The sequence below is a fragment of the Gracilinanus agilis genome, chromosome 3 (genome assembly GCF_016433145.1).
Source record: "Gracilinanus agilis isolate LMUSP501 chromosome 3, AgileGrace, whole genome shotgun sequence".
NCBI classification, from domain to species: Eukaryota; Metazoa; Chordata; class Mammalia; order Didelphimorphia; family Didelphidae; genus Gracilinanus; species Gracilinanus agilis.
The window spans coordinates 9,028,221-9,055,060 of record NC_058132.1 but is presented as its reverse complement, the minus strand read 5'-3'; the positions used below and the strand labels follow the sequence as shown (position 1 = coordinate 9,055,060).

The following is a 26,840-nucleotide window of genomic DNA, read 5'->3' as shown; positions in this document are numbered from 1 at the left end:
CAACCAATGAGGACATTTTCACTCTATCCTTAGTTTCCTCTGCTGTAAAATCCAAGACTGAGACATGCTAGTCTCTCAGATTCCTTTTTGCCCTACATTTTCTGGTCCAGTAGGTATATTAAAAGAGTCTTTGAGGGTAGGCAATTCTCGAGATTTTATTATCCAACTCCATTTTACAGATGAAGAAACTGAGCCTAAGACTTAGAACCAAAGAATCTCAGAGCTAAATAGGATAAGAAGAAATAACAGAAGGAAAGCCATAGTACTGCCCATGCAAAGAAAGAACCAGAGAAAAGACAGCAGAGCACAGGGAGTATCTACCCAGTGGAGTATTCCCAGAATGAATGGATCAGTATTTCCCCATGATTCCTGGGGGACTGGGAACCTGTGCCCCTTAAGCGAGATCTACAGTGAAGGATTGGGGGTTTCCGGAGACTCATCAGGATAAGAGGTGGGGCTGAGATCTGCTAGGAGGGCAGGCTGTGGCAAAAAAGGTCTTCTCTTCACAAATCTGTGGAGAAAAGAATGGGAGTCGTAAGCTTGCTCTGGGCCCACCTATGTCACTCCAGCCAAGTAATGACTTCCCTCCCAGAGGCTAGGGCTCTGCTCCTTCCAGAGTATTCTTGGGATGAGAGGATCATGGGTCATGGTATTGGGAGATCCTATGGAGACCATTAGGAAATCCTATGATGACCAATGAGATTTTATTATCCAACTCCATTTTACAGATGAAGAAACTAAGAGCCCAAGACTTAGAACCAAAGAATCTCAGAGCTAAATAAGACATTAAAACCAAATAGCTTAACCTTTTTCATTTTAGAGGATAATAGATTTAGGGCTAAAGGAGACTTTTGAGGAAATTAAGCCTGATTCCCTCATTTTACAAGTGCAGAAACTGAGACACAGGGAGATTAAGTCATTTACTTAGAGTGACACAGCTATTAAGTATCTGAGATGGGATTTGAACCTGGTTCTTCCTATCTCCAAGGCTAGTGTCTTGAAGAAAGCAGCTGAGCCTCAGAGAAAGTCACTGGGCCAAATTCACTGGGGTGGTTTGTGGCAGAGACAAAACCCAAGCCCACTTCCCCTGGTTCCTGGTCCCAGGGACCCTTCCACTCAGACATACTGCTGCTTGGTTCCTTCAGCCTCTCCTCCCTTACATTACCTATGCCCATGGATTGGGCTGATTTAGGTAAGATGCCCTCTGGTATCTGGAATGCCCCCTCTACTCTCCTCACTGTGGAAGCCCACCTGAAATACCCCCCACTCCAGAAAATCTTCCCTCTGAAGAGAAATGCCTCTTCTTAGAGTGTGAGTCCCATGAGATAAGGGTCAGTATCCCCAGCTCTCAGCAAAGCACTTAAATCCAGCAAGTGCTTAATAAATCCCCTTCCTTTCTCTCTCTGTCTCTGTCTCTCTGTCTCTGTCTCTCTGTCTCTGTCTCTCTCTGTCTCTCTCTCTCTCTGTCTCTCTCTCTCTCTCTCTCTCTCTCTGTCTCTCTCTCTCTCTGTGTCTCTCTCTCTGTCTCTGCCTCTCTGTCTCTGTCTCTCTCTGTCTCTCTCTGTCTCTCTGCCTCTCTCTGTCTCTCTGCCTCTCCCTTCCTCCTTCCCTCCCCCTCTCTCTCTCTTCTTCTTTTTCCCTGTTCAGATTTGGGGACTCCCACCCCTTACCTTCTTACCATTGGGTGAGCATTGTTTCCACAACCCGTTCATGTTGTAGTTGTGTGTCAGGGCACACCAGGTCTTGCCCAGTACAAACCCATCAGCCGTGCAGTCATGATACCACTTTGACCCGAAGAGGAATGGAAACATACATGGTGGGGGGTCTGTGAAGGTTCAGAGGGTTGGCACAGAGTGAATACAGCCTCAGGAAAGCTCTATTGACCAAAGTCTCCTTTGGTCAGAGAGCAGTGAGGCCAGCTGGTCCAATATGTGCCCGAGTGTATATCCCTTCCAGAAGAGGGCATGCAGCCTTTGCTCCAAGTCCTCTCGTGATGGGGGTTCATGATTCTCTCAGGTGGCTCATTTCATTTCTCCATAACTCATTTCTAGGATCTGCCTCTCTCCTTCCTTGGCTGTTGCCTCTACTTCTGCCTCTAGTTCTGTCTTCTAGGGCCAAGCAGAAGAAGACTCTTTCTAAACCCAACAGCCCTTCAAATACTCAAAGACAAATCTCTTCCCTTCTCTGGGCTAAACATCTCGGATTCCAAATAGGACATGGGCTCGAGGCCCTCTGCAGCTTGTTCTTGATCTTCCTAAAGTGGGGAGCCTAGAACTGAACACGATACCAAAGATGTAACCTGAGCAGAGCTGCAGAGGACAGAGGAACTGCCACCTCCCTTGCTTCTGGACACTACTCTTCCTGCCTTCAAATATGCAATTAGCTTTCTGAGGGATGTCAGCATCTCGCACTGGAGACACCGTTGTGCTTTCAGGCCACTAAGATCCCCCAATCGTTTTCTCAGGGATTGCTCTCTCTTGGCACATATCCCCCAATGCACTCAGGTGGTTGGTTTTGAAACCATAGTAAGAATGTTCCAAAGCAGAATTCTCTCCGTTCCAGATAGATGATGGCTCTGTTCCTGAGCTACATGGTAGAGGGAACTGGGGAGGGGGTGGCACAGAAATCATGACCGGGACAGAGTGACTCACCTGTGCTAGTGCAGTAGCGCCACTTGCCATTGAAGATGTGTTCCACTGAGCACCAGGCATAATCACTATTGATTGTTGTGCAATGGTCATACTTCACATTCTGATAGATGAATGGAAAGGCACATGGCTTGAGGAGTTTCTCTAGAGAAAAGATCAGCACTGGCTGGAAGGGGGGAAGGCGAGGAGCACAGCCCAGGATCCAAGGCACCTGCTGCTCAACCATCCGTTACCCCAACTTCTTCAGTCCCTTCTATTTTCATACCCCACTGTACACTGCTGGGTTAGTCCAGCCTGGAACGTGCCCTCACTTAAAAAGGGTCCAGGGGTCCCAGAATCTCAGAGCTTTACTGAAGAGAGGAAGAATGGAGAACTTGGAGAGGGTCAAGTCCCACCACTTCATCTTATAGATAAAGAAATAAAAGGAACACAGAACCAGAGAGAAATCTCGATGAGTGAGAGTTGCCTGCCAGCCCTTGGGTCAGGAGTCCCAAGTGGGGCTCTCGGTCCTGATATTGGCCAACTGTGACTGTGGAAAAGTCATTTAATCTTCATGGAAGTAAAGTTGTTGAGATTAAAGTATTGTTTAAGCCTTAGACTGCTTCGTTAGGAGAATATCTGAGCTGGAAGGAGTCTTAGAGAATCTAATCCATCCTAGGATTTCCCAATTCCCAGTCCTGCCCTTTTTCCCCCCCAACACACATCTCCTTCGAATACTCCTTATTTTAGCCCCAGCCTCTGCCTCCAGTGCTAAAGAAGAGTTGGGTTACCTTGAATTCTCTTTAGACCACTCTCGAGGGCCCAAGGGAGGCAGAGAATTGAGTGTACACTCTAATACAAACTTTCTCCATCATGACACCACACAGCTCTACAAAGGGGAAATCAGGATGAACTTGGGGAGGACAGTGGTTATTGACTCCATTCCCCAGTTCATCCTAATTTGGATTGGAACAGAGTAGAACATAATGAATATTGGATTTGATGTAGGAAGACCTTGAATACATCACACCCCTGCTCTAGACCACGGCTTTCTAATCTATAAAATAAGAATAGATTGTATCATTGCTAAGGTCTCCAACAGCTCTAAATACCGGGAATGGTTCTCTTTGCTCAGATAACTGATCCTATCCAGTTCTACCCACTCCTATCCTGGGGTAAAAGACGGTTCAATTTCCAATGTCATCCCTTACACTTCAGAAAGTGTTACGGATCAGAGCTTGATTGATTGTTCTGTTGATTTTCTAGATTAAGAAATCGATGAAGAAAATGTTAATGATGCAGATTAAATGTAAAAATCTACAGGCAGAAGTGGGAATAAGAATGGGGGCCGCAGCAGTGATACTCTTATAGATTGGTTACCACTCATGGTAGGTGAAGGGTAGATATTAGAAATAAGGATAACATTAATATTTGGAGTAGGGACTCCTTTAGGATAGGAGGAGGGATAGCATTAGTATTAGAGTGACATTCAAGACAAGGTTAAAAGAGGTGTAGGAAATAGCACTGGCAAAGTTGGGAGGAGAGACGCTGGTAACATATAGGAGAGAAAGATAACTCGACATGGGAGTAAGAAAAGTGCCTGCAGTGCCCATATGCCAGCCCCACCAGGGATAGAAGAAGAAGGGATAATTTTGCCCCTTTCTCTCCCCAAGCAGCAAGTCTATGATCTTCTTCTTACCTGGAGGGGGTCGAATGTTTCTATACCTGGTCAAACCTGAAATGTAAAAAGGAAGTGAGCAAACATACCTCTCAGAGCATTGCCCTCCTATCTCTGCACTCACTCACCTCCCTCATCTACCCCCTGAAACCTCCTTAACCTGCATTGGCCTCATGGAGGCAGAAGAATAGGCACACCCAGCCTGCCAGTGATCCTCTCCCCAGAATCATCTCAGTCTAAAGCCCTGTGGAAGTCAGTCTCTTGTTCTAGTCCAGCTCTGGATTTTATTCCCATAAGCCCTACCTGTCCCTCCTCCAATCCTCCCATTTATCTCCTTCCCTATTAGTATGCATATTTGTCACTGTTCCCCAACACTATTGGGAACTACAGAAAATAGCCTTGGGGGACTTGGCTGGAAAGCTAGTCTAGCAAATATGTGACTTTCCCCAAATCTCTTCTCAGTCTTAATTTTTCCATCTGTAAAACAAAAGTGTGGGACTAGATTACCTCCTCCTAGCTCTGGTAGGTTGAGTGGATCCCTTCTCCTTTGAGAACCTCACTTTCTCTAGCTATTCAAAGAAGGGATTGAACTGATATCTCTGCCTTTCAAATATAAGCCCTTTGAGGGCAGAGATTGCTTTCAGTTTTGCTTTTTTATCCTCAAATATCTAGCACAGTGCCTGACCCACAGTAAGTGCTTAATAAGTGCTTCATTTTGAATGGATTGACGGCTGCAACTTCCACTTCCCATAGTGAAGGTGGCAGAGTAAAGAATGATCAAAGCTCAACAACCATCTTCCAGATGAACCACACACACACACACACACACACACACACAATCTCAAAATGAATCCTGGGGTGGCAGAACCAACAGAAGACAGGATGAAGCAATGCTCTAGTTCAGAACAGTGTGGAGGGACAGCAAGGAGGGCTCATCTCACTGGGGCAGGAGGGGAGCTTGTGGTCCAGTACCTTGAGGTGAAACTTGGGTACAATGCAATGCAAGTTGCAAGAGAAGAACATAGCTGGGTTTAATCTAGCCTCAGCAGAGGGAGAGCTGAAGTGAAAGCAGTACAGTACAAGTGGCAATAGGAGGAACTGCAGTAGCAGAATTCAGAGTGACTCAGCATGGGCAACAATGGAAGGAATTCAGCCCAAGGAGAGGGTGGAACCCTTTAGCACCAGCAGTGTCTGGATTCAAAAGCTGCAAACCTTTCCACAGCAAGACAATCAGAGCCCTGCAGCAAAGTGCTCACTCTAGAATCCAAGAGACAGCCAAGCTGATCTCAGGCACCAAAACAGACCACAACACAAATTTGGGACAGTACTCTTTCCACCCTAGGAAAGGAGCTGAGCTTCAATTTGTAGGAAACATCAAGAAAAAAGTCTCCCCAAATGAGCAAAAAATAGAGAGGAAAAAGCCTGACACTAGAAAACTAGTTCAGCAATGGCTGGATCTTTCACTTCTAGGAACTATGATGGCAGAGTAAGGAATACTCTGAGCTTGGCCAAAAGCATCTCCAAATATCCACACACAAAAGAAAAAAGTGCTTGAAAACAAAGGAAAGTAGAAAGGTCCCATCTCACTAGAGTGGGAATAGAAAGTAGCCTAGCATGTACAAATGTACAGCATTGGGAGAACAAGCAGAGCAGCAGCCCACAGCACACAGTCTGAGGAAAGGTGCCAGCAGAGTGGGGTCTAGCCTAAAACAGGAGATACCAGGGGAACTGGCAATGGTGGGGGTGGGGTTGGGGAAATCCAAGTAGACAAAATAGCTACAAGCCTCCCCACAGCAAGCCAACTAAGCTCCCTATACTGAAGTGCACTTTAGGACCCAAAGGCAGCTGGACCAATCCCAAACACCAGAGCCAACTATATTGTAAGCTTGAAACAGTGCTCCTTCTACCCCAGAAGCAAAGCAGAACTTCAATGTATAGACAAGATAATGGAAAAAAAACTGGAAAGCTGAGTAAAAGGGGAAAAAACACTTAACTTAGAGAGTTACTTTAGTGACAGGGAACATTGGAATGCAAACTTGGAAGAGGACAATAATGCCAAAATGGAAATATATAAAGCCTCAAAGGCAAGTATGAAAGGGTGTCAGTCCCCAAAGAACCTCTGGAAAGAACTTGAACATAAGTTTAAAAATCAAATAAAAAGGGAATTGATAGAGTCAACAATTCACAAAAATTTAAAAAATTTAAAAAACAACTCCTTAATGATTAGAATGAGCCAAAGAGAAGAGGAAATACAAAAGCCCAAGAAAAAAAATAACTCCTTAAAAATTAGAATTAGGCAAATGGAAGCTAATGACTACATAAGACATCAGGAAATAATAAAATAAAACTTAAAGGATAAAAAAAGAAAATCTAAAATATTTCATTGGAAAAACAACTGAACTAGAAATATATCCATGTAGAGCTAATTCTAGAATCATTGAACTCCTTGAAAACCATGATCAAAAAAAGGGCATGGGCACCATATTACAAGAAATCATTGAGGAAAACTGCCCTGATACTCTTGAATAGGAGAGGAAAATAGAAATTAAAAGAACCCATTGATCACCTCCTGAAAGCAATCCCAAATAAAAAACTCCCAGGACTATTACAGCTAAATTCCAGAACTCTCAGGCCAAGGAAAAATTATTATAAGCAGCCACAAGGAAACAATTCAAATATCATATTGCCAAATTCAGGATTATACAGGATCTGGGAGCTTATACATTAATGGACCAGAGAACATGGAATATGATATTCTGAAAAGCAAAAGATGTAGGATTATAGCTAAGAATCACATACCCAAAGAAACTAAGCATAATCCTCAGGGTGGAGGGAATGATATTTAATAGAGCACTTTCAGGCATTCCTGATGACATCAGAGTTAAAATTTTTTTGAAGCCCAAATTAAAAAACACAAGAGAAACATAAAAAGGCAAATAGAAAAGTGAAAACTTAAGGGATGCAATAATGTTAAGCTGATTACATTTCTGCATGGGAAGGTGATAATCAAGATACATTAAATGTCTATGATCTTAAAGATAGTTAAGGTACAAAGATAGTACCCAAGATACTTGAAGTACTTACGATTCTTAAGAATTTATCACTATTAGGGCAGTGAGAAGACATACATAGAAGGAAGGGAGTAAATTGAATAGGATGAGATGTAAGGGGGAAAAATAAAAAGATAAGAAAGAGGAATACACTGAGAGAAGAGAAAAGGAAAGATGGAGGTAACTTATCTCACATGAAGAGGCAGGTAAATGTCAGTACAATGGGGGAGAAGATGAGGGTTGGCTGGCAATGCTTGAACTTTACTCTCATTGAAATTGGCTCAAAGTGGAAAAAACATCCACATTCAATCAGCTATCTTTCCTGATAGGGAATTGGGAATAAAAGAATAGGGAGACAGACAAAATGTAGGGTGAATTGAGGGAGGTAATGATCAGAACAAAACATTTGGGAACAGGGAAAGACTGAAAGGAGAGAGAAAAATAAACAAGGGGAAATAAGATGGAGAGAAACACAGTGATCATAATTGTGACTACAAATGGGTTGAATTCATCCATAAAAGAGAAAAGAATAGCAGAATGGATTAAAAATCAGAACCCCATGATATACAAGAAAAACATTTAAAGCACAGAGACATACTGAGAAGAAAAGATAAGGAGCTGGAGCAGAATTTATTATACTTTGGCTAAAGTTAAAAAAGCAGGGTGGCAATCATGACCTCAGAAAAAGCAAAAGTAAAAACTGATCTAATTAGAAGAGATAAGGAAAGAAATTGTATCTTGATAAACTCAATGAAGCAATATCAATATTAACTATATATGCACCAAAAGGCATAGTATCATAGCAACAAAATACCTAAAGGAAAAGATACACGAGTAACAGTAGTTACATTAGTTACAGAAATAGACAGTAAAATAATATTAGTGGGGGACCTCAACCTTCTCATATTTGAACTAGATAAATAAAAAATAAACAAGAAAGAAGTTAAGGAAGTAAATACAATTTTAGAAAAGTTTGATGATAGACTTCTGGAGAAAACTGAAGAATGGGAATAGAAAAGCAGAAACACTGAAAACATCCTTTTCAGACACAATGCAATAAAAATTACATTCAACAAAGAGCAGTACAAAGACTAGTAATTAATTTGAAACCAACTAATCCCATTAAAAACAATGAGTACATAAAAAAATATAGAAGCAATCAATAATTTCATTAAAGAGAATAAAAATGAGGAGACAACATACCAAAATTTATGAGATGTATCCGAAGCAGTAATTAAGGGGAAGTTTATATCTCCAAATGCTTACATCAATAAAATAGGGAAAGAGCAGACCTAGGAAATGGGCATGCAACTAAAGAAACTGGAAAAGGAACAAATTTTAATCCCCAATTAAACACCAAATTGGAAATCCTAAAAATCAAGTGAGAGATTAATAAAATTGAAAACAAGAAAAAAAATACAAGAATAATAACAAATACAAGAATAAGAAATACAAGAATGAGCTAATTTTATGAAAAAATAAAATAGATAAACTTTTGGTTAGTTTGATTTTTAAAAAAAGAAAAGCAAAATTCCAGTATTAAAAATAAAAAGGGCAAATTCACAATCAATGAAGAAGAACCTAAAGAAATTATTAGAAATTACTTTACCTAATTAGATGCCAATAAATCTGACAATCTAAATTAAATAAATGGAAATTTAAAGAAGTATAAATTTCCCAGATTAAATAAAGAAGAAATAGAATGCTTAAACACACCAATTCATTTACTTGGAAGCTCTTGAATTTGGCTATTATATTCTTGGGAGTTATCTTTTCAGGGTTTAGTGTAGAGGATGATATATGGATCCTTTCAATGTCTATTTTACCCGCTTTTTGAAGAACATCAGGGCAGTTTTGTTGGATAATTTCTTGTAGTATGGAGTCCAAATTCTATTAATTTCTGCTTTTTCAGGAAGACCAATGATTCTCAAATTGTCTCTTCTAGACCTATTTTCTTGATCTGTCAATTTCTTAGTGAGATATTTCATGTTTCCTTCTATTTTATCAGTCTTTTGACTTTGCTTTATTTGTTCTTGTTGTCTTGAGAGATCATTGGCTTCTATTTGCCCAATTCTTTTCTTTAGAGACTGGTTTTCTACTATAATCTTTTGATTTTCCTTTTCAATTTGGTCTATTCTGTTTTGCATGGTTTCCTCCAATTTGCTTATCATTTCATTTGATTTTGGGGCATCCTTCTCCAATTGGGAGTTTCTTTCTTTTAACCTGTTAATTTCCTTTTGAGCTATTTCCCACTTCTCTTGCCAAATTTCTTCCATCTTTCTCATGATCTCAGATTTGAACTCTTCAAGAGCTTGTGACCAATTTTCATTTTTTGGGAAGGTTTGGATGCGATTACTTGTTTGTTCTCCTTTGCCGTTTGCTCTATTGTCTGGATTTTTTCTGTGTAAAAGTTGTTGAGTGTTAAAGATTTCTTCTTGATCTTTCTCTTTGGAGGATCTTGTGCCTGGCTTGCCATTATTATTATTTCCTTCTCAGTCAGAAGTCTGGGTGAGGCAGACAGGCTCTCTGCCTACCCTATTGAGCTGTGGAGCAGTTTTCGTCTGAGTCACAGCACCACGCACCCTTTCAGCTTTATCCTCACAGCCACAGTCGGTCTGGGCTCTTTAGGTTCTTGAGGTCTCAAGTCTAGCTATTCTCAGGGTCAAACCTCCTGGTGGTCCCCTTGCTTGCTCGTCTGCTTGAAGCTCCTTTAACAGTCTCAGGGCACTGCTTCCACAGTCATGCATCCCTCTGAACTGGGTTCCCATCCAAGGTCCACACCTGTGCTCAAGGTCTGTGTTCAAAGACCGTGCATTCTTTAGCCCCTTGGGGCTTAAGTCTTGCTGCTCTCAGGATCAGGCCCTGGTGATCCCAGGTAGCTGCCAAGAACTTAATGAATGCCCCAAACTTGCTCTAACTCTTGTGCACTAGCTTTGGCACTGTAGGTGGTGTTGGGGAGGGGGTTGCTCAGCTCGCATTTTAGTGAGAGCTATTTCACCCCCTTATAGAATGGAAATGCCCCAATCCCACGTGCCTTCATTGCTGCGCCCTGTTGTGGGGTCCCTTCATTCATCTGGATTTGTTTTTATGTTCTCTTGAGGAGTCCTATCTGTGTGGGTTAGGAGAGGTTAAGCACGCTGCTTCTACTCTACCATCATCTTAACCCGGAAGTTTAGGTAAAAACACCATTTCAGAATGAGTTCCCTAAGAAAAATTCCCCAGGGTCAGATAGATTCACAAGGGAATTCCACCAAACATTCAAAGAACAATTAAATTCACCACTACATGAACGATTTGGAAAAAGGAATTCTACAAAACTTCTTTTATGGCACAAAAATGTTATTGATATCTAAACCAGAGAGAGAAAAAAATAGGAAAAGAAAACCAAAGACAAGTCTCCCTAATGAATTTTTTTTTATCCTGGGACTCCATTCTAGGAGCATAGGGCCACAACCAGTAGGCAATGGGACACACAGTCGCTCAGGGTCACCCAGTTGGGAAGTGTCTGAGCCCAGACTTGAACCTAGGACCTTTCCTCTCTAGGCCTGGCTCTCAATCTACTGAGCTAGCCCAGCTGCCCCTACTTTAGGTTGCAGTTTCTTTAGCAGATGTAGTTTTTACAGGGTGGGGTTGCTAGCCCCACGCCCAACCCTCCTCCTTTTTTCATCTGGGCTAGGGACCGTCCTTGGCCCAGGAGTGGTAAGGGTGGGCAGTAGGGGTCAAGTGACTTGCCCAAGGTCACACAGCTGGAAGTGTCCGAGGCTGGACTTGAACCTAGGACCTCCAGTCTCTAGGCCTGGCTCTCAATCCATTGAGCCACTCAGCTGCCCTAATGAATATTAATGCAAAAAAATTTAAATAGAGTATTAGCAAGGAAATTTCAGTAATATATCACAAGGATCATGTACTATGGCCAAGTATGTTTTATGCCAGAAATACAGGGATCATGAGAAAAACTATTAGTATGATTGATCATATCAATAACAAAACCATTAGGAACTATGTGATTGTCTCAATAAATGGAGGAGAAGATGAGGGTTGGCCAGCAATAAAAAAATACAGCACCCAATCCTAATTTTTTGAAAATTAGAGAACAATAGAAAAAGTGGAACAATTCTTAAAATGATAGATACCGTCCATCTGTGACTATCAAAAAGCATTATCTGTAATGGAGATAATCTAGTGGCCTTCCCAATAAGATCAATGGTGAAGCAAGGATGCCCATTATCACCACTATTATTAAATATCATGCTAGAAATGCTAGCTATAACAATAAGAGAAGAAAGATAAGGAATTAGAATAGGCCATGAAGAAATAAAGTTATCACTCTTTGCAGATGATATGATGGTATACATAGAAAACCTCAGAGAATGAACCAAAAAAACTAACTGAAACAATTAAAAACTTTAGCAAAGTTGCAGGATATAAAATTAAGCAACATAAATCATCAGCATTTTATATACCACCAACAAAGTTCAACAGCAAGAGATAGAAATTCCATTTAAAATAACTGTAGACAATATAAAATATCTGGTGGTCTATCTACCAAAACAAACCAAGGAACCATATGAACACAATTACAAAAGAACATTTCACACAAAGTCAGATCGATACAATTCGAAAAACATTAAAAGCTTATGGATTAAAATTGGGACATTGATGCATTGCTGGTGGAGTTTTGAACTGATTCAACCATTCTGGCTGGCAATTTGGAGCTATGCTCAAAGGATGCCTGCCCTTTGATCCAGCCATACCATTGTTGGGTTTGTACCCCAAAGAGATCATAGATAAACAGACTTGTATGAAAATATTTATAGCCGCGCTTTTTGTGGTGGCAAAGAACTGGAAAACAAGGATATGTCCTTCAATTGGGGAATGGCTGAACTAATTGTGGTATATGCTGGTGATGGAATACTGCTGTGCTCAAAGGAATAATAAACTGGAGGAATTCTGTGTGAACTGGAGAGACCTCCAGGAATTGATGCAGAGCGAAAGGAGCAGAGCCAGAAGAACATTGTACACAGAGACTGATATACTATGGTAAAATCGAATGTAATGGACTTCTGTACTAGCAGCAATACAATGACCCAGGACAATTCTGAGGGATTTATGGTAAAGACGCTACCCACATTCAGAGGAAGGACTGCAGGAGAGGAAACATATAAGAAAAACAAGTGCTTGAACACATGGGTTGGGGTGGACATGATTGGGGATGTAGACTCAAAACTACCACACCAATGCAACTACCAACAATTTGGAAATAGGTCTTGATCAAGGACACATGATAAAACCAGTGGAAATGAGCATCGGCCATGGGTGGGGGGAGTGCGGGGGGTGAAGGGGAAAGTAGGAGCATGAATCATGTAACCATGTTAAAAATGAATATTAATAAATGCTTTAAAAAAAGCTTATGGATTATACCCAAAGGATTTTAAAAGAATGCATACCTTTTGATCCATCAATACCACTACTAGATCTGTATCCCAAAGATATTTTAAAAATGGGGATGGACCTGTTGATACAAAAATATTTATAACTGTGGTGGCAAAAAAATTGGAAAATGATGGGGTGTCCCTTGATTGGGGAATGGCTGAACAAATTGTGGTATATGATGGTGATGGAATATTATTGTGTGTAAGAGGGGAGACTAGGTATTTAAGGTATGGTTGCCAGAAATTGATTAACTCAATTTCAAAATAAAATAGACCCAAGTCGGGATGACTTTTATGGTGGTTTATTTACAATTAAGAAGGTTGAAGGTAGGGAAATTGAGAGAGGGAAACTCTGGCCCAGACCAGAGACCCAAACCAGGTGGAATTTAGAGGCCCCAGAAGAGGGGCACAGAGGTTAATTAAACAAGGCTTCTAGTCACAAGGCCTCCTCCAAGAGCCTCCTCCAAGAAAAGAGGCCTCCCTAAGGCTGGAGCCTCCAGAAACGCCAAGGGAAGAGAAAGAGAGTCAGCCTAACTTACCCACGTGACAATTCAAGGGAAGCCATCTGAGGTCTCACCAGAGATCCTTCCATACCAAGTTCAAAGCACCAACCGCCTCCACAGGAAGTTACCATCATATTTAAAAGAGAGCATCTTTCATCAATTCTTGCATCCACCTCCAATTTCAAGTGGACAAATGGCAGCCTTGATACTGTTTTTGATTTGTTACTTACTATCATGTGTGGGTAACAGACCTCCCCCCTCCCCACTTAATTCTAAGTTGGGTGGGGTGACATTATTTCTGGTGGCTAAAGTCTACACAAATGAATGAGGGTGAGCTTATTCCATTCACACATGTGCTATAAGAAATGATGAAATGTTTGATTTCTATAAGAACTGGAAAAACCTACATGAACTGATGTGGAATGAAATAAGCAGAACCAGGAGAACATTATATAACATAACTGAAACACCATGGGACAATAAAACATAATATACTTTGCTACTAATAGCAATACAATGATCCAGGACAACTGTGAGGGACTTATAAGAAAGAATACTATCCATATCTAAAGAAAGAACAGTTGGAGAAGAAATGTGCAAGAAAACATATGATTTATCACTTATTTATTTGGGTATATGATTTGGGGTTTTGGTATTAAAAGATTACTCTATTACAAAAATGAACAATATGGAAATAGGCTTTGAGTGATAATACATATATAATTCAGTGGAATTTCTTGTCAACTATGGGAAGAGGGAGGGAAGAAGGGAGGAGACAGCATAAATAACGTAACCTTGGAAAAATCATGTATAGAATTGTCACTGGAATAAAATAAAGAAAAATTTTAAAAAAGAATGCCAAAAAAAGGTTTATGAGTAGGCTATGCAAATATAATAAAAATGACATTTCTGCCTAAATTAATTTACCTATTCCATGCTATATCAAACTATCCAAAAATTATTTCATAGAGCTAGGAAAATAATAACAGAATTCATTTGGAAGAACAAAAGATCAAGAATGTCAAGGGAATTAATGAAAAACATATGAAGGAAGAAGGCCTAACCATCCTAGATCTAAAATTGTAGTATAGCAGTAATCATTAAAATAACCTGGTACTAATAAATAGAGTAATGGACAAATGGAATAGATTAGGAAATCAACATATAGTAGTAAATTACCACAGTAACCTAGTATTTGATAAACCCAAATATCCAAGCTTTTGGGAGAAGAACTAACTATTTGACAAAAACTGTTGGGAAAATTGGAAAACAATATGGCAAAAGGCATAAACCAACATCTCATGCCATATACCAAGATAAAGTCAAAATGGATATATGATCTAGAAATTAAGGTGATACCATAAACAAATTAGGGGAATACAGAACAGTTTACCTGCCCGACCCATGGATAAAGGAAGAATTTATTATCAAACAAAACATAGAGAACATTATGAGAAAAAAATAGGATAATTTTTATTACTTTAAATTAAAAGTGGGTTGTATTAACAAAACCCATCAACCAAGATTAGAAGGTAAACAAAAAGCTGGGGGAACATTTTTATATAAAGAGGTTTTGGCAAAGGCCTCATTTTTCAAATATATAGAGAGATGAGTCAAATTTATAAGAATATAAGTCATTTCCCAATTGATAAATGGTCAAAGGATATGAACAAACCATTCTCAGATGAAGAAATCAAAACTATCTATAGTCATATGAAAAAATGCTCCAAATCACTTTGATTAGAGAAATGCAAATTTTAACAACTCTGAGATATCAAATCATACCTATCAGATTGACTAATATGGCCAAAAAGGAAAATGACAAATGTTGGAAGGGATTTGGGAGAATTGTAACATTAATATACTATTAGTGGATCTGTCAACTTTTCTGGCGAGCAATCTGAAATCACACCATTAAGGCTAAAAAACTATACATAACTTTGACTCAATAAAACTACTACTAGGTCAATATCCTAATGAAACCCCCCTCCAAAAAAATGGGAAAGGAAAGGAATGTGTATGTACACAAATATTTATAGCAGCTCTTTTTGAAGCGGCAAAGATTTAGAAACTCAGATGTCCATCACTCAAGGATTGGAGGAACAAGTTGTGGTATGTGGTTGTAATGAAATAATCCATAAGAAACAATAAACAGGATGAGTTCAAAAAAACCTGGAAAGACTTATATGAACTGATGCAAAGTGAAGTGAGCAGAACTAGGAGAACAATGTATAAAGTAAAAGAAATATTATACAATGATCAGCCGTGAAGGACTAAACCATTATCAACAAAGCAAGTCTCCAAGATAACCACAAGGGATTCATGAAGAAAATGCTGTCCACAGCCAAAGAAGGAACTATTGGCATCTGAGTGTAGATCAAAGCATGCCATCTTCCACCATTGATCCTTTCTGAAAATTCTGTTGTATGTATGCTATGAAGCTGATGCTAAGAGAGGCTAGCTAAGCTAGTGTTTGAAGTAAAATGTGAAATCAGATGTTCCTGACTTCAGGGCCAGAGTTTTTATCCATTATAATTCTTAGCTGTCTTAAAAAGGAAACAGCTTGCATGGGGGAAGACTTACCAGTTTTGGATATGTTGAATTTAGGATGCTCCCAAGAACTTCCTTGTGGAAATGAAAAGCATGCATCTGGAGATGTGGGACTGGAAACTCAGGAGAAAGACAAATAATGGATGTCTAGATTTGGAAGCTGTCTACTGAGAGCTGAAAGTTAAATCTGCAGGAGTCAATGAGATTATCTAGAAAGAATGGGGAACAACCTATAGTCAGGAGATATGTATATAATGAGCTAATAAAGAGGCTGACTGACTGTATGTCAGGGATTTTGGAGAGGGTGGTCTTGTTTAGGTAGGAATTTAATCAGGTGGCCTCAGATGTCTTTTCCAGTTTAACTTCATTCAGAGTTCATCAAACTGCCATATCCTCTGTAATGCCTTCTGATATTCCCCCAAGGATCAATACCATATCACTTCCCAGATTGCTTTGGATTAATTTTTCTGAGTATATGTCATTTTCCTCAGCAGAATGCAAACTCATTTAAGGCAAGGGCTGTTTCTTGCTTACCTTTGCCTCTCAGTGCCTTAGACATGGGAGGCATTTAATAAATGTCTATTGTATTGAAGGGAACAAAATGGGCAGAGATGGAAGTAGGAGAACACAGGACCTGGGGGATGGGGCAGACACCCATCCATTTTGGTCAAAATACAGAATGTTCTAAGCATAGAGAGCTAGAATGCTTGTAAAGGACCAGATTATGGAAAGTTTCAAAAAGGGATCCTAAAATTTTCAAGATTCAAACAAGCATGGACAGAGATGACTAGCAGAATATTGATACTGGGGTGGGGGAGAGGGCAGGGAATGAGTGCCCCTAGCTATCCCTCAGGCCCCTGTCCAGGTCCAGTACTCTATGCTGAGGACCAAGGACTTCCTGCCTTATGATGGGGTTATATCCATCTGGGCTGGGGACTTGGTGTCCTCCTCACTCCTCAGGATGAGTGGCCATAATCCCCAGGAGGTCTTGGTTCCCCAGAAAGTCTGAATGCCTATCAAGACCACATTGACTCTGCCAAGCTTCCAGATCTAATCTCACATGTAGGCCCAGCATTTAGGATTTGTAATCATCGGATCTGGATTCAAATCTTTTTATCAGTCACTCATAACAATTGTGACCTGGAGCAATTTGCTTCCATTATTCTAGCCTTAGTTTTCTCATCTATAAAATGGGAAGGGAGCTTGATATTGGTGACTTCTGAGGTACCTTCCTGCTTCCAATCTATGACCCTATGTCTACCTCTCACCAGGGGAAAGACTTCTGCTCAGTCTTCCTATTTGTCACTCAAGGACATCTCTGCCCAAAGCCAATCAATCAACAAACATTTATTAAGCTGGTTGTAGTCCTTTGTTCCTGAAGAAGACCAAAATGATATCACTATGGTGGAGTCAATGTACAGTGTGCCCAACTGTGACTGATCAGACCAATATGAGCTCAGATGGCTCTACCACAGGTCCAGCACAAATAATACATATAAACATTTGGGATGGAGATATCTCTAAGTTTGGGTATCTCATGGTTGTTGTTTTTTAGCCACTCCAATTCTGCTTTACCCACAGAGCCCAACATATCTTTCTCTTTAATACAGCACACCATGCTGAGTGGTCCCATGACAGTGTCTTCTATGTCTCATAATTAATACCAAAATTCTTCAGAAAGATTTTGAGAGTATCCTTGAATGGCTTTTTCTCACCACCATGTGAGTGCTAGCCTTGTGTAAGTTTTCCATGAAATAGTGTTTTAAGAAAATATATATTTGGCATTCAAATAAAGTGGCCATTCCATCAGAATATGGGAGTGGTGAGCAATGCTTAAACCTTACTCTCACCAGAACTGGCCCAAAGTGAGAATAATATCCACAGTCAGTTGGCTATAGAAACCTATTTGCTCCTACAGGGAAGCAAAAAGAAGGGGAATAAGACAAGGAGAAGAAAAGCAAAAGGAAGGATGAATGGAGAAGATGGTAGTCAAAAGAAAAACATTTGTGAAAAGAGAAAAGCTCAAAGAAAAGTGAAATTAACAGGGAAAAAATAAGATGGAGGGAAACCCACAGTTAATAATCATAACTTTGAATATGAATAGGATGAACTTATCCATAAAATGGAAGAGGATGGCAGAGTGGATTAAAAACCAGAATCTGACAATATATTGCCTACAAGAAACATATTTAAAGTAGAGAAATACACACAAGGTAAAGGTAAAGGATGGAGCACAATTTATTATGCTTCAGCTAAAATTTAAAAAGTAGGGGTAGCAATCATGATCTCAGACAAAGCAAAAGTAAAAACTTGTCTAGTTAAAAAGAGATGAGGAAGGAAATTACATCTTGATAAAAGGTACTAGAGACAGTGGAATAATATCAATGCTAAAAATACATGCACCAAATGGCTTAGCATCATGGTATCCAAGTTCCTAAAGGAGAAATTACATGTTACAATAAGAAATAGAAAATAAAATTCTATTAGTAGAAGAAGTAACCTTCTCCCTCTCAGAATCAAACCAAAAAATAAACTAGAAAGAAATTAAGGAGGTAAATAATAGAAAAGTTAGGTTTGATTGACCTCTGCAGAAAACTGAACAGGAATACATAGGAATATATCTTTTTCTCCAGTGTACATGGCATCTTCACAAAAGCTGAACGTAGAATAGGGCATAAAAGCCTTATAATCAAATTCAGAAAAGCAGAAATAATAAACCCATCCTTTTCAGACCATAATGCCATAAAAATTAGACTCAATAAAGGGCTGTAGAAAAAAACTAATTGGAAACTAAGTAACCCTATTCTAAATAATGAGTGGGCCAAAGAAAAAATTATACAAACAATTGATAATTTCATGAAAGACAATGATAACAAGGAGACAACATATCAAAATTTGGGGAATATAGCCAAAGCAGCACTTATGGAAAAATTTGTCTCTAAATGCTTACATCAATAAAATAGAGAAAGAGCAGATAATAAGTAGAGCATGCAAATAATAAAAAAAGAAAAAGAACAAATTAAAAATCAAATTAGAAATCTTGGAAATAAAAAGAATGATTAATAAAATGGAAAGTAAAAAAAACAATTGAACTAACACATAAGACAAGGATCTGGTCTTATAAAAAAACACAATGCAATAGATTAAACCACTGGCTAATTTGATCAAAAATAAAAGAAAGAAGAAAACCAAATCACCAACATAAAATAAAAATGAAAATGGTGAATTCACAACAAATGAAGAGGAAAATAAAGTAATTATTAGGTGCTATGCTGCCTAATTATGTGCCAATAAATCTGGCAACCTAAATTAAATAGATGGATATTTACATAAATATAAGTTGTCCAGATTACAGAATAGGAAATAGAATACTTGAACAACTTCATCTCAGAAAAAGAAATTGAACAAACCATCAATAAATTCCCTAAAAAAATTTCCCACCAGATGAATTCACAAGTGAATCCTATCAAACATTTAAAGAATAATTAATTACAATATAACATGAACCATTTGGAAAAATAGCTGAAGAAGGAATTTTACCAAGTCTTTTTATGACACAAATATGGTATTGATACCTAAACCAGGAAGAGAAAAAATGTAGAAAGAAAATTATAGAGCAATATAATGCAAAAATTTTAAATAAAATACTAGCAAGGAGATTGCAGGGATCACAATAAAGTAGCAGGATATAAAAAAATCCACATAAATAATCATCATTTTTATATAGTACTAACAAAGTCCTATTAAAAGAGATAGAAAGAGATACTCTATTAAAAATAACCAGAGTTAGAATAAAATACCTGGGAGTATATCTGCAAAACAAACTCAAGAACTACATGAACATAATTATAAAGTATTTTTTACACAGTGAGATCTAAATTATTGGAGAAATGTTAATTCATCATGGATGGACCAAGCTAATCTAATTAAAATTATAATCCTATGCAAACTAATTTACATGCTTAATGCCATCTCAATCAAATTACCATTAAATTATCTTACTAAGCTAGAAAGAATAACAAAATTCATTTGTGTTATAAATAAAATTAATCTGGAGACTTATTATTAGATTTCTAGGCATTTAGGTAAACCTCCATCCTTTTTTGCAACCAGCTCAGACCAGGCCTTTCCAGAGAGCAAGAGATAGATAAGAAAGAGAGCAGAGAGAGCAGCTCCAGAGACCATTCCTTCAAAGGCAGAAGCAAAAAGGATTCTCTCTCCACTTCCTGCACTGGTTTTAAATTCAACTGGCTCTTCCCTCCATGATGATGTTGTGCTGGCTCTGGCATGTTGACAGAGGACCCAGGCATCCCAACACATCACATGACTTATATGTTCCACCACTAGGGTGTGCAGATTCCAAGTCCCCTAAACAATTATCTCACACATTTGGAAGAACAAAAAATCAAGAAAATAGCATAAGAATTAATGAAAAAATGTAACGGAAGGAGGTCAAGCAGTACTGGATTTGAAACTGTATTATGAAGCAATAATTAATCAAAATGAACTGGTGAAGAAATAGAAAGGTAAATTGGTGGAATCACCAGGCATGCAACAAACAGAAATCAAAGATTATAATAACCTTATATTTGACAAAACATAGATCCAGGCTATTGGGATAAGAATTTGGTTAAAATTTCTGGGACAACTAGAAAATAGTTTGACAGAAATTAGGTATAGACCAATATCTTTCCCCATTTATTAAGAAAAGATGAAAATGAATATATAACCTAGATATAAAGGGAGATGTCATAAGTAAATCAGAACTGGGAACATAGTACCTATCAGATTTATGGATAAGAGAAGAATTTATGAATACATAAGAGATTGAGAGCATTGTGAAATATAATAGATAATTCTGAGTTCATTAAATTGAAATTTTTTTTTTGTATAAGTAAAACAAATGTTGCCAAGATTAGAAGGAAAGCAGAAAATCGGTGAGAGGGAGGGGGAAGATTTTATAGACAATTTCTTAGATAGAAGTCTCATATCTAAAATATATAGAGATGTTTGTCAAATTTATGAGAATAAGAGCTATCTCCCAACTGATGAATGGTCAAAAGATATGAACAGTTTTTAGATGAAGAAATCAAAGCCATATATGGGTATACGAAAAAATGCTCTAAATCACCACTGATTAGGAAAATGCAAACCAAAAAAATTCTAAGGTATCAGCTCACACTCACCAGATAGTCTAAAATGACAAAAGGGCAAAATGGCAAATGTTGGAAAAGTGGGAAAAGGGAAACACTAATAGAGTGCTGGCAGAACTGAAAACTGATCCAAACATTTTATTTTTTATATTTATTTTATTTTAATAACACATTTCCACATAAGTTTTCCAAAGTTATACGATTCATGTTGTCTCCCTCCCTTCTTCCCTGCCCACTCCTGGAGTTGACAGGCAATTCAATCTAGGTTATACATGTGTTATCAAGCAAAACATATTTCCATATTATTCATTTTTTAAGTGAATAATCTTATAAAACCAAAACCCCAAACCATATACCCAAATAAACAAGTGATCAATCATATGTTTCCATCGGCATTTATATACTCCAACAGTTCTTTCTCTAGAGGTGGATAGCATTGTTTTTCATAAGTCCCTCAGAATTGTCTTGGTTAATTGTATTGCTGTTAGTAGCAAAGTCTATCACATTTGACGATTCCACAATATTTCAGTTATTGTGAATAATGTTCTCCTGGTTTATGATATATTTGTGTCATAAAAAGAATTTGGTAGGATTCCTTCTTTGCTTATTTTGTCAAAAAATTTGTGTGTGGGATTAATTGTTCTTTAAATGTTTGATAGAATTCACTTGTGAATCCATCTAGCCTTGGAAATTTTTTCTTGAGTTCCTTGATGATTTGTTCAATTTCTTTTTTCTGAGATGGGATTATTTAGATATTCTATTTCCTCTTTTGTTAATCTATGCAATTTATATTTTCATAAATATTAATCCAATTCACTTAGATTATCAGATTTATTGTCATATAATTGGGCAAAATAACTAACAATTGCTTTAATTTCCTCTTCATTAGAAGTGAAATCACCCTTTTCATTGTTGATACTAGTAATTTGATTTTCTTCTTTCTTTTTTAAAAATCAAACTAACCAATATGCTATCTATTTTATTTGTTTTTTTATAGAACCAGCTCCTAGTCTTATTTATTAGTTCAATATTTCTTTTACTTTTCAATGAGATATTTAATATTTTTTCTATTTTTTATCCTCTAGATTTTGTTTTATTGTTTCTTGATGTCTAATGAAGTCATTAGCTTATATTTGCCCAATTCAAATTTTTAAACAATGATTGTGACCTTTTGAAACTGAATTTCCATTTGGTCAATTCTAATTTTCATGGAATTGTTTCCTTCATTTGATTTTTTAATCTCTTTTTCCAGTTGATCAATTCTACTTTTCATGAAACTCTTTTCTTCATTGGATTTCTGTGTCTCTTTTCCCACTTGACCAATTCTGTTTTTTAAGCTGTTGTGGTTTTTTTTTTAAACCCTTGTACTTTGGTGTATTGTCTCATAGGTGGAAGATTGGTAAGGGTGGGCAATGGGGGTCAAGTGACTTGCCCAGGGTCACACAGCTGGGAAGTGGCTGAGGCCGGGTTTGAACCTAGGACCTCCTGTCTCTAGGCCTGACTCTCACTCCACTGAGCTACCCAGCTGCCCCTAGCTGTTGTGTTTTTTTTGCATTATTTTTATTTCTTTTTCCCATTTTTCTTACACCTCTATTATTTGATTTTTGAATTCTTTTTGAGCTCTTCCAGCACCTGAGACCAATTCCCATTTTTCTTTGAAGTTTTTCATCTGTCTGCTTTGATCTCTCTGATCCTTACTGAGTCTCTGCCTTGCTCTTTTTTGTTTCCATAGACATTGTCTATAGTTAGGTGTTTCTTTTGCTATTTGCTCATTTCCCCAGGCTTTTATTTTATTTTATTTTATTTTATTTTATTTTATGCTTTTACTTTTACTTATGCCTAAAATGTGGGCTCTGTCTTCTGGTTAAGGAGTTCACTCTCTTAAACTTCAATTTTAAGAACCTGGCACAATAGGTGTGGGGAGAGAGTAGCCTGCACTCCTCTGTGCGCAGTTTTACATCCAGATACCCCTTATCCTATGAAAATAGACCTTCTCTGCCTACCTTTCAAGTTGTTATTTGCAGGAGTTACTTCACTCCATTCCCTTGTTGGTTCTGTGACTCCAGTCATTTTGAGGTGCTATTTTAAGATTGGTTTGAGAGGATTCTCAGCATGGTTCCAGTTTTTGTTGCTACTAAGCCATCTTGGCTCTGCACCCACGTTAGGCATTTTTTTAAAAAAATAAAATTCACCTATGTATATTCAAATGGACCTGAAGGAAATTCATTTTTCAGTCTTGCTGCTTATTACTTCCAGGGTCGAAATTTTAGAACATCTAGTACTATCATATTTATTTGATCTTTTTTATAAAAAAAAAATTGGAAGCCAATCATACTCATCCTATTTCTCAAGTAGAAACAATTGTATTGCTTTTCTCAAAACACTTCATTATAAATTAAAACGTTTACATAGTTATTATATATATATATAATTTCCTCTTTGGGGTATATATTATCTTCATGTCATTCAGAAAGAATGTTATACTTGAAGAATGTAATCTCAGGTGTATAAACTATCGAGTCAATGAACAAAGTGATGGCATGTTTAAGAACCAATTTGTCCTCATTGCTTAGGTTAGGAAGTTAAAACGAGTAGTGAATACAAATTGAGAGAAACAAAAATAAAAACAATAGAATCTTTCATACCTGCATCCCAAGTTAGCATCTCAGAGATGTTGGAGTATTATAACAATAAGATTTATCATGAAAATCTTTACAATTGGCCTGCCATTGTTATAGAAAATTACCATTAAAGGAAGAAGAGACATGGTTGTTACACTATCAAGACTCTTCCTTCAGACCTCGTGCTAAAAGCGTCGACTGACCTATCATAGGTATAACTTGATAAAAACTTCCCAGTTCTGTCTGATTACAGAGAAGAGTCAGGGTGAACTTTTTGGAACAACCAATTGTGCAAGGAAGCGGCACATTATTCACAGAGCCAGGCTTGGTATTTACCAACTAGAAAACTTTCCTGTTCAAAAAAGAAATCATACTATGGGGAAACTGAGTCAAGAGGTTCCTATTGTTACCTTCATAAGACCATCTTCTTAAGCTTCCCAGGTATTTACATCTACCTGTAGTAATTCTCAGATCTCATCCCCTTTAAGTAGTTCATGACTTTCCTTTTGATAAACTTCTGGCTCTACAGTAATTCAAACAACTATCCTGAAATTCAAAACTCAAAGTAATCAAATTACACTCACAAGACATTTTACCGTACACAGCAAGTTTTATTCATCATAATTTAGGGGACGGTACAGTTGTTTTTCTTATTCACTCACTCATAACATTCAGTTAAAATAAATTAATTTTTAAAATGTATGCTAAATATTCATTAAGTACATAAAAGACCTTCTTCAAAAAGATGTGGCTATTCACTACAAGATATCTGGTCACACAAAGAAAAGAAAATATTCTAATTAGGGAAAATATATATCATTATCATATGCTAATTAAGGGAAATATATATCAAGAGAGAAAGAAGGGAATTGTCTTGTTAATGTATCTAATTTCACTAAATTAAAAGGGCCTGCCTGCCAGGCTGGACAAGGAAGGGTGAAATTCCAGGGATTCTAAAATCCTCCTTTTCTTTAAGCAGTTATGTTCTTTTGTACTATTTAGAGAAGTAGAGAAGACACTGAAGGAACCCACCTCTCACAACTGGTCCTACATTTCATACAGGGGTCCTATGCAGCAAAATGGCTGATACAGAACAAGATCCCCAGAAATTCACTTTCAACATAGGAAAGGTGAAATCAACAGGCCATAGCAATAGATTAGATGGCAGGTAAGTGAGAGATGGCAAGGAGTCAAATATTATTTCATGGTTTTTCTTTTAACATTTCACAACATTAGAAAATATGAGTTATGATGATGCTGAATAATGTGCCTATCCTCAATTCCAACTATACCTCTGCCTTAATTTCCCTATAGCCTAATTCCTTGATTGCCTCCAACCTTTGGTCCTTTGCCTTGCCTTATTCCCTATTACAACCAGCTACTACCCCTAGCTTCAGTCCCCTTATTACCTCCTGAAATTCCCTTATTACAATAATTATCATGCCCTTGGCAACCCTGCCTTCTCCAGAGAGGTGAAAATGGCAAAAATAATCAGGAACATTTCTGTCTCAAACATTTGCCAGGGTGAGGAAGTGCTCGGTTCTCTTGACCATACAATGATGGAATTAGATTTAATGGCTGCCAATGTCTCTTGTAGTCTAGGATTTTAGGATCCAGTGTTGGGGTCATCACAGCCCATAGAAAGAAAGTCCATACCACATTTCTGCCTCCTTGGCTGGCCTGAGCATCTAAGAAAGCTCACTGGTTTTGTTCAAAGTTTCCTCCTCCTCTTCTCCTGAACTGCCAACATTCTCATTCCCTCGATTTCCAAGTGCCTAGGGCTACCCAGAGAAACCTAGAGCCTCAGCCCACACTCTTGGAATACTATTCAGTGATCCTTTCTGATCCCAATCACCTGGCATCCTTTACTCAGTTCCTTCTTGTATACAGTACCTAATGCTAAGCACTAGGGCAAAAGCAATGTTTACACAAGCTCTCTCCTTAGCTTTTATTAAATCAGTAGTCTGGAGGGATAAAATGATTCAGAAATTAATTTCTTCATCTCTTAATTTCACATCTCCTCTATCACCCACCAAAAATCTATGCACATAGAAGGTACTTAATAAATATTTGTTGAGTGAATTATTGGCTCATGGATGAATGAATTAATGAATGAACAAATGAAAGAATGAGTGAGTGATTGTAAAGGGAAAAGTCTCTCTCACCCACCCCACTTTTTCCCCTAAACTACATCAAATGCATGTTTTCCTTCAACTATTTCCAGAAACATATACCATAAGTGCACACTGGATGGACATATGCTTAAAAGAAAATAACGGGCACTGGTAGATGGCTCAATGGATTGAGAGTCAGGCCTAGAAACAAGAGGTTCTGGGTTCAAATTTGGCCTCACACATTTCCTAGCTAGGTGACTCCTAGCAAGTCACTTAACCCCCATTGCCTAGCCCTTACTGCTCTTTTGCCTCAGAACCAATACCCAGTACTGATTCTAAGAGGGGAGGTAAAGGTTTAAAAATAAATAAACAAACAAATAAATAAAAGTAAATGGCACTTGTTTACCACAGACTGATAAAGGCAAAGCTTGGAAACTATGCTACTTGGAAATTATGCTGAGGGTTCTGGGGGTCTAGGGTCACCAAAGAGGAGGGACTTAAGGGAAGTCATTGGCCCATAGAACAGCAGGTTCTGTGTAAAGAACATGCAGGGAGGGACGACTGTGCTCCAATTCCAGCTCAACAACAGAAGAGTTAGGCAGCCTCCTTGAGTCTCATTTTCCCCACCTGTGAAATAAGTCAGTTGGACTCAACAATCCCTATGGTCCCTTCCAGATGAAACTTTCTGATCAGAATTCTAGTTTCCATTCTGTCACTAATGTAATCTTTGGCCAGGTTCTGACCCTTTATCTCTTCATCTGTAATTGAAAAGGTTAGACTAGGTGATGTCTGGGGTCACTTCCACCCCTGAAATCTATGGTCAACTTTTCAGATGCTGCTTCAGTCCCTGGTTTCTTGGAAGAGAATGAGGTTTCCTTTGCCTGACCCTGCTTCAACTTCTCTATCTTCTCCTTCTGGTTCAGGTCTTCACTTGTATGACCCTTGACAAGTCACTTAGTGACCCTGATCCTTCATGATCTCATCTATAAAATAAGAGGATCAGAGTCATGTGGGCTGCCATGAAAAAAGGTGTCCTACTCATCCTGCCAAGGAGCTATAAACAAACAAAAGAATGTGGAAACAACAAGTGGTTGATTATTGTGGTGCCACCT

At 38.2% G+C, this 26,840-nt stretch overlaps 1 protein-coding gene across 1 annotated transcript; it reads right to left on the bottom strand.

Annotated features, from left to right (window-relative positions):
- Positions 1 to 394: 394 nt before the first annotated feature.
- LOC123240717 (binder of sperm protein homolog 2-like) lies at positions 395 to 2,874 on the bottom strand. Its single transcript, XM_044668436.1, has 3 exons — positions 2,652 to 2,874; positions 1,679 to 1,825; positions 395 to 405 (listed from the first exon to the last, which is right to left on the bottom strand). The coding sequence occupies exons 1-3, from the start codon at positions 2,872 to 2,874 to the stop codon at positions 395 to 397; spliced, it is 381 nt and encodes a 126-aa protein (XP_044524371.1).
- Between the last annotated feature and the right edge of the window lie 23,966 nt (positions 2,875 to 26,840).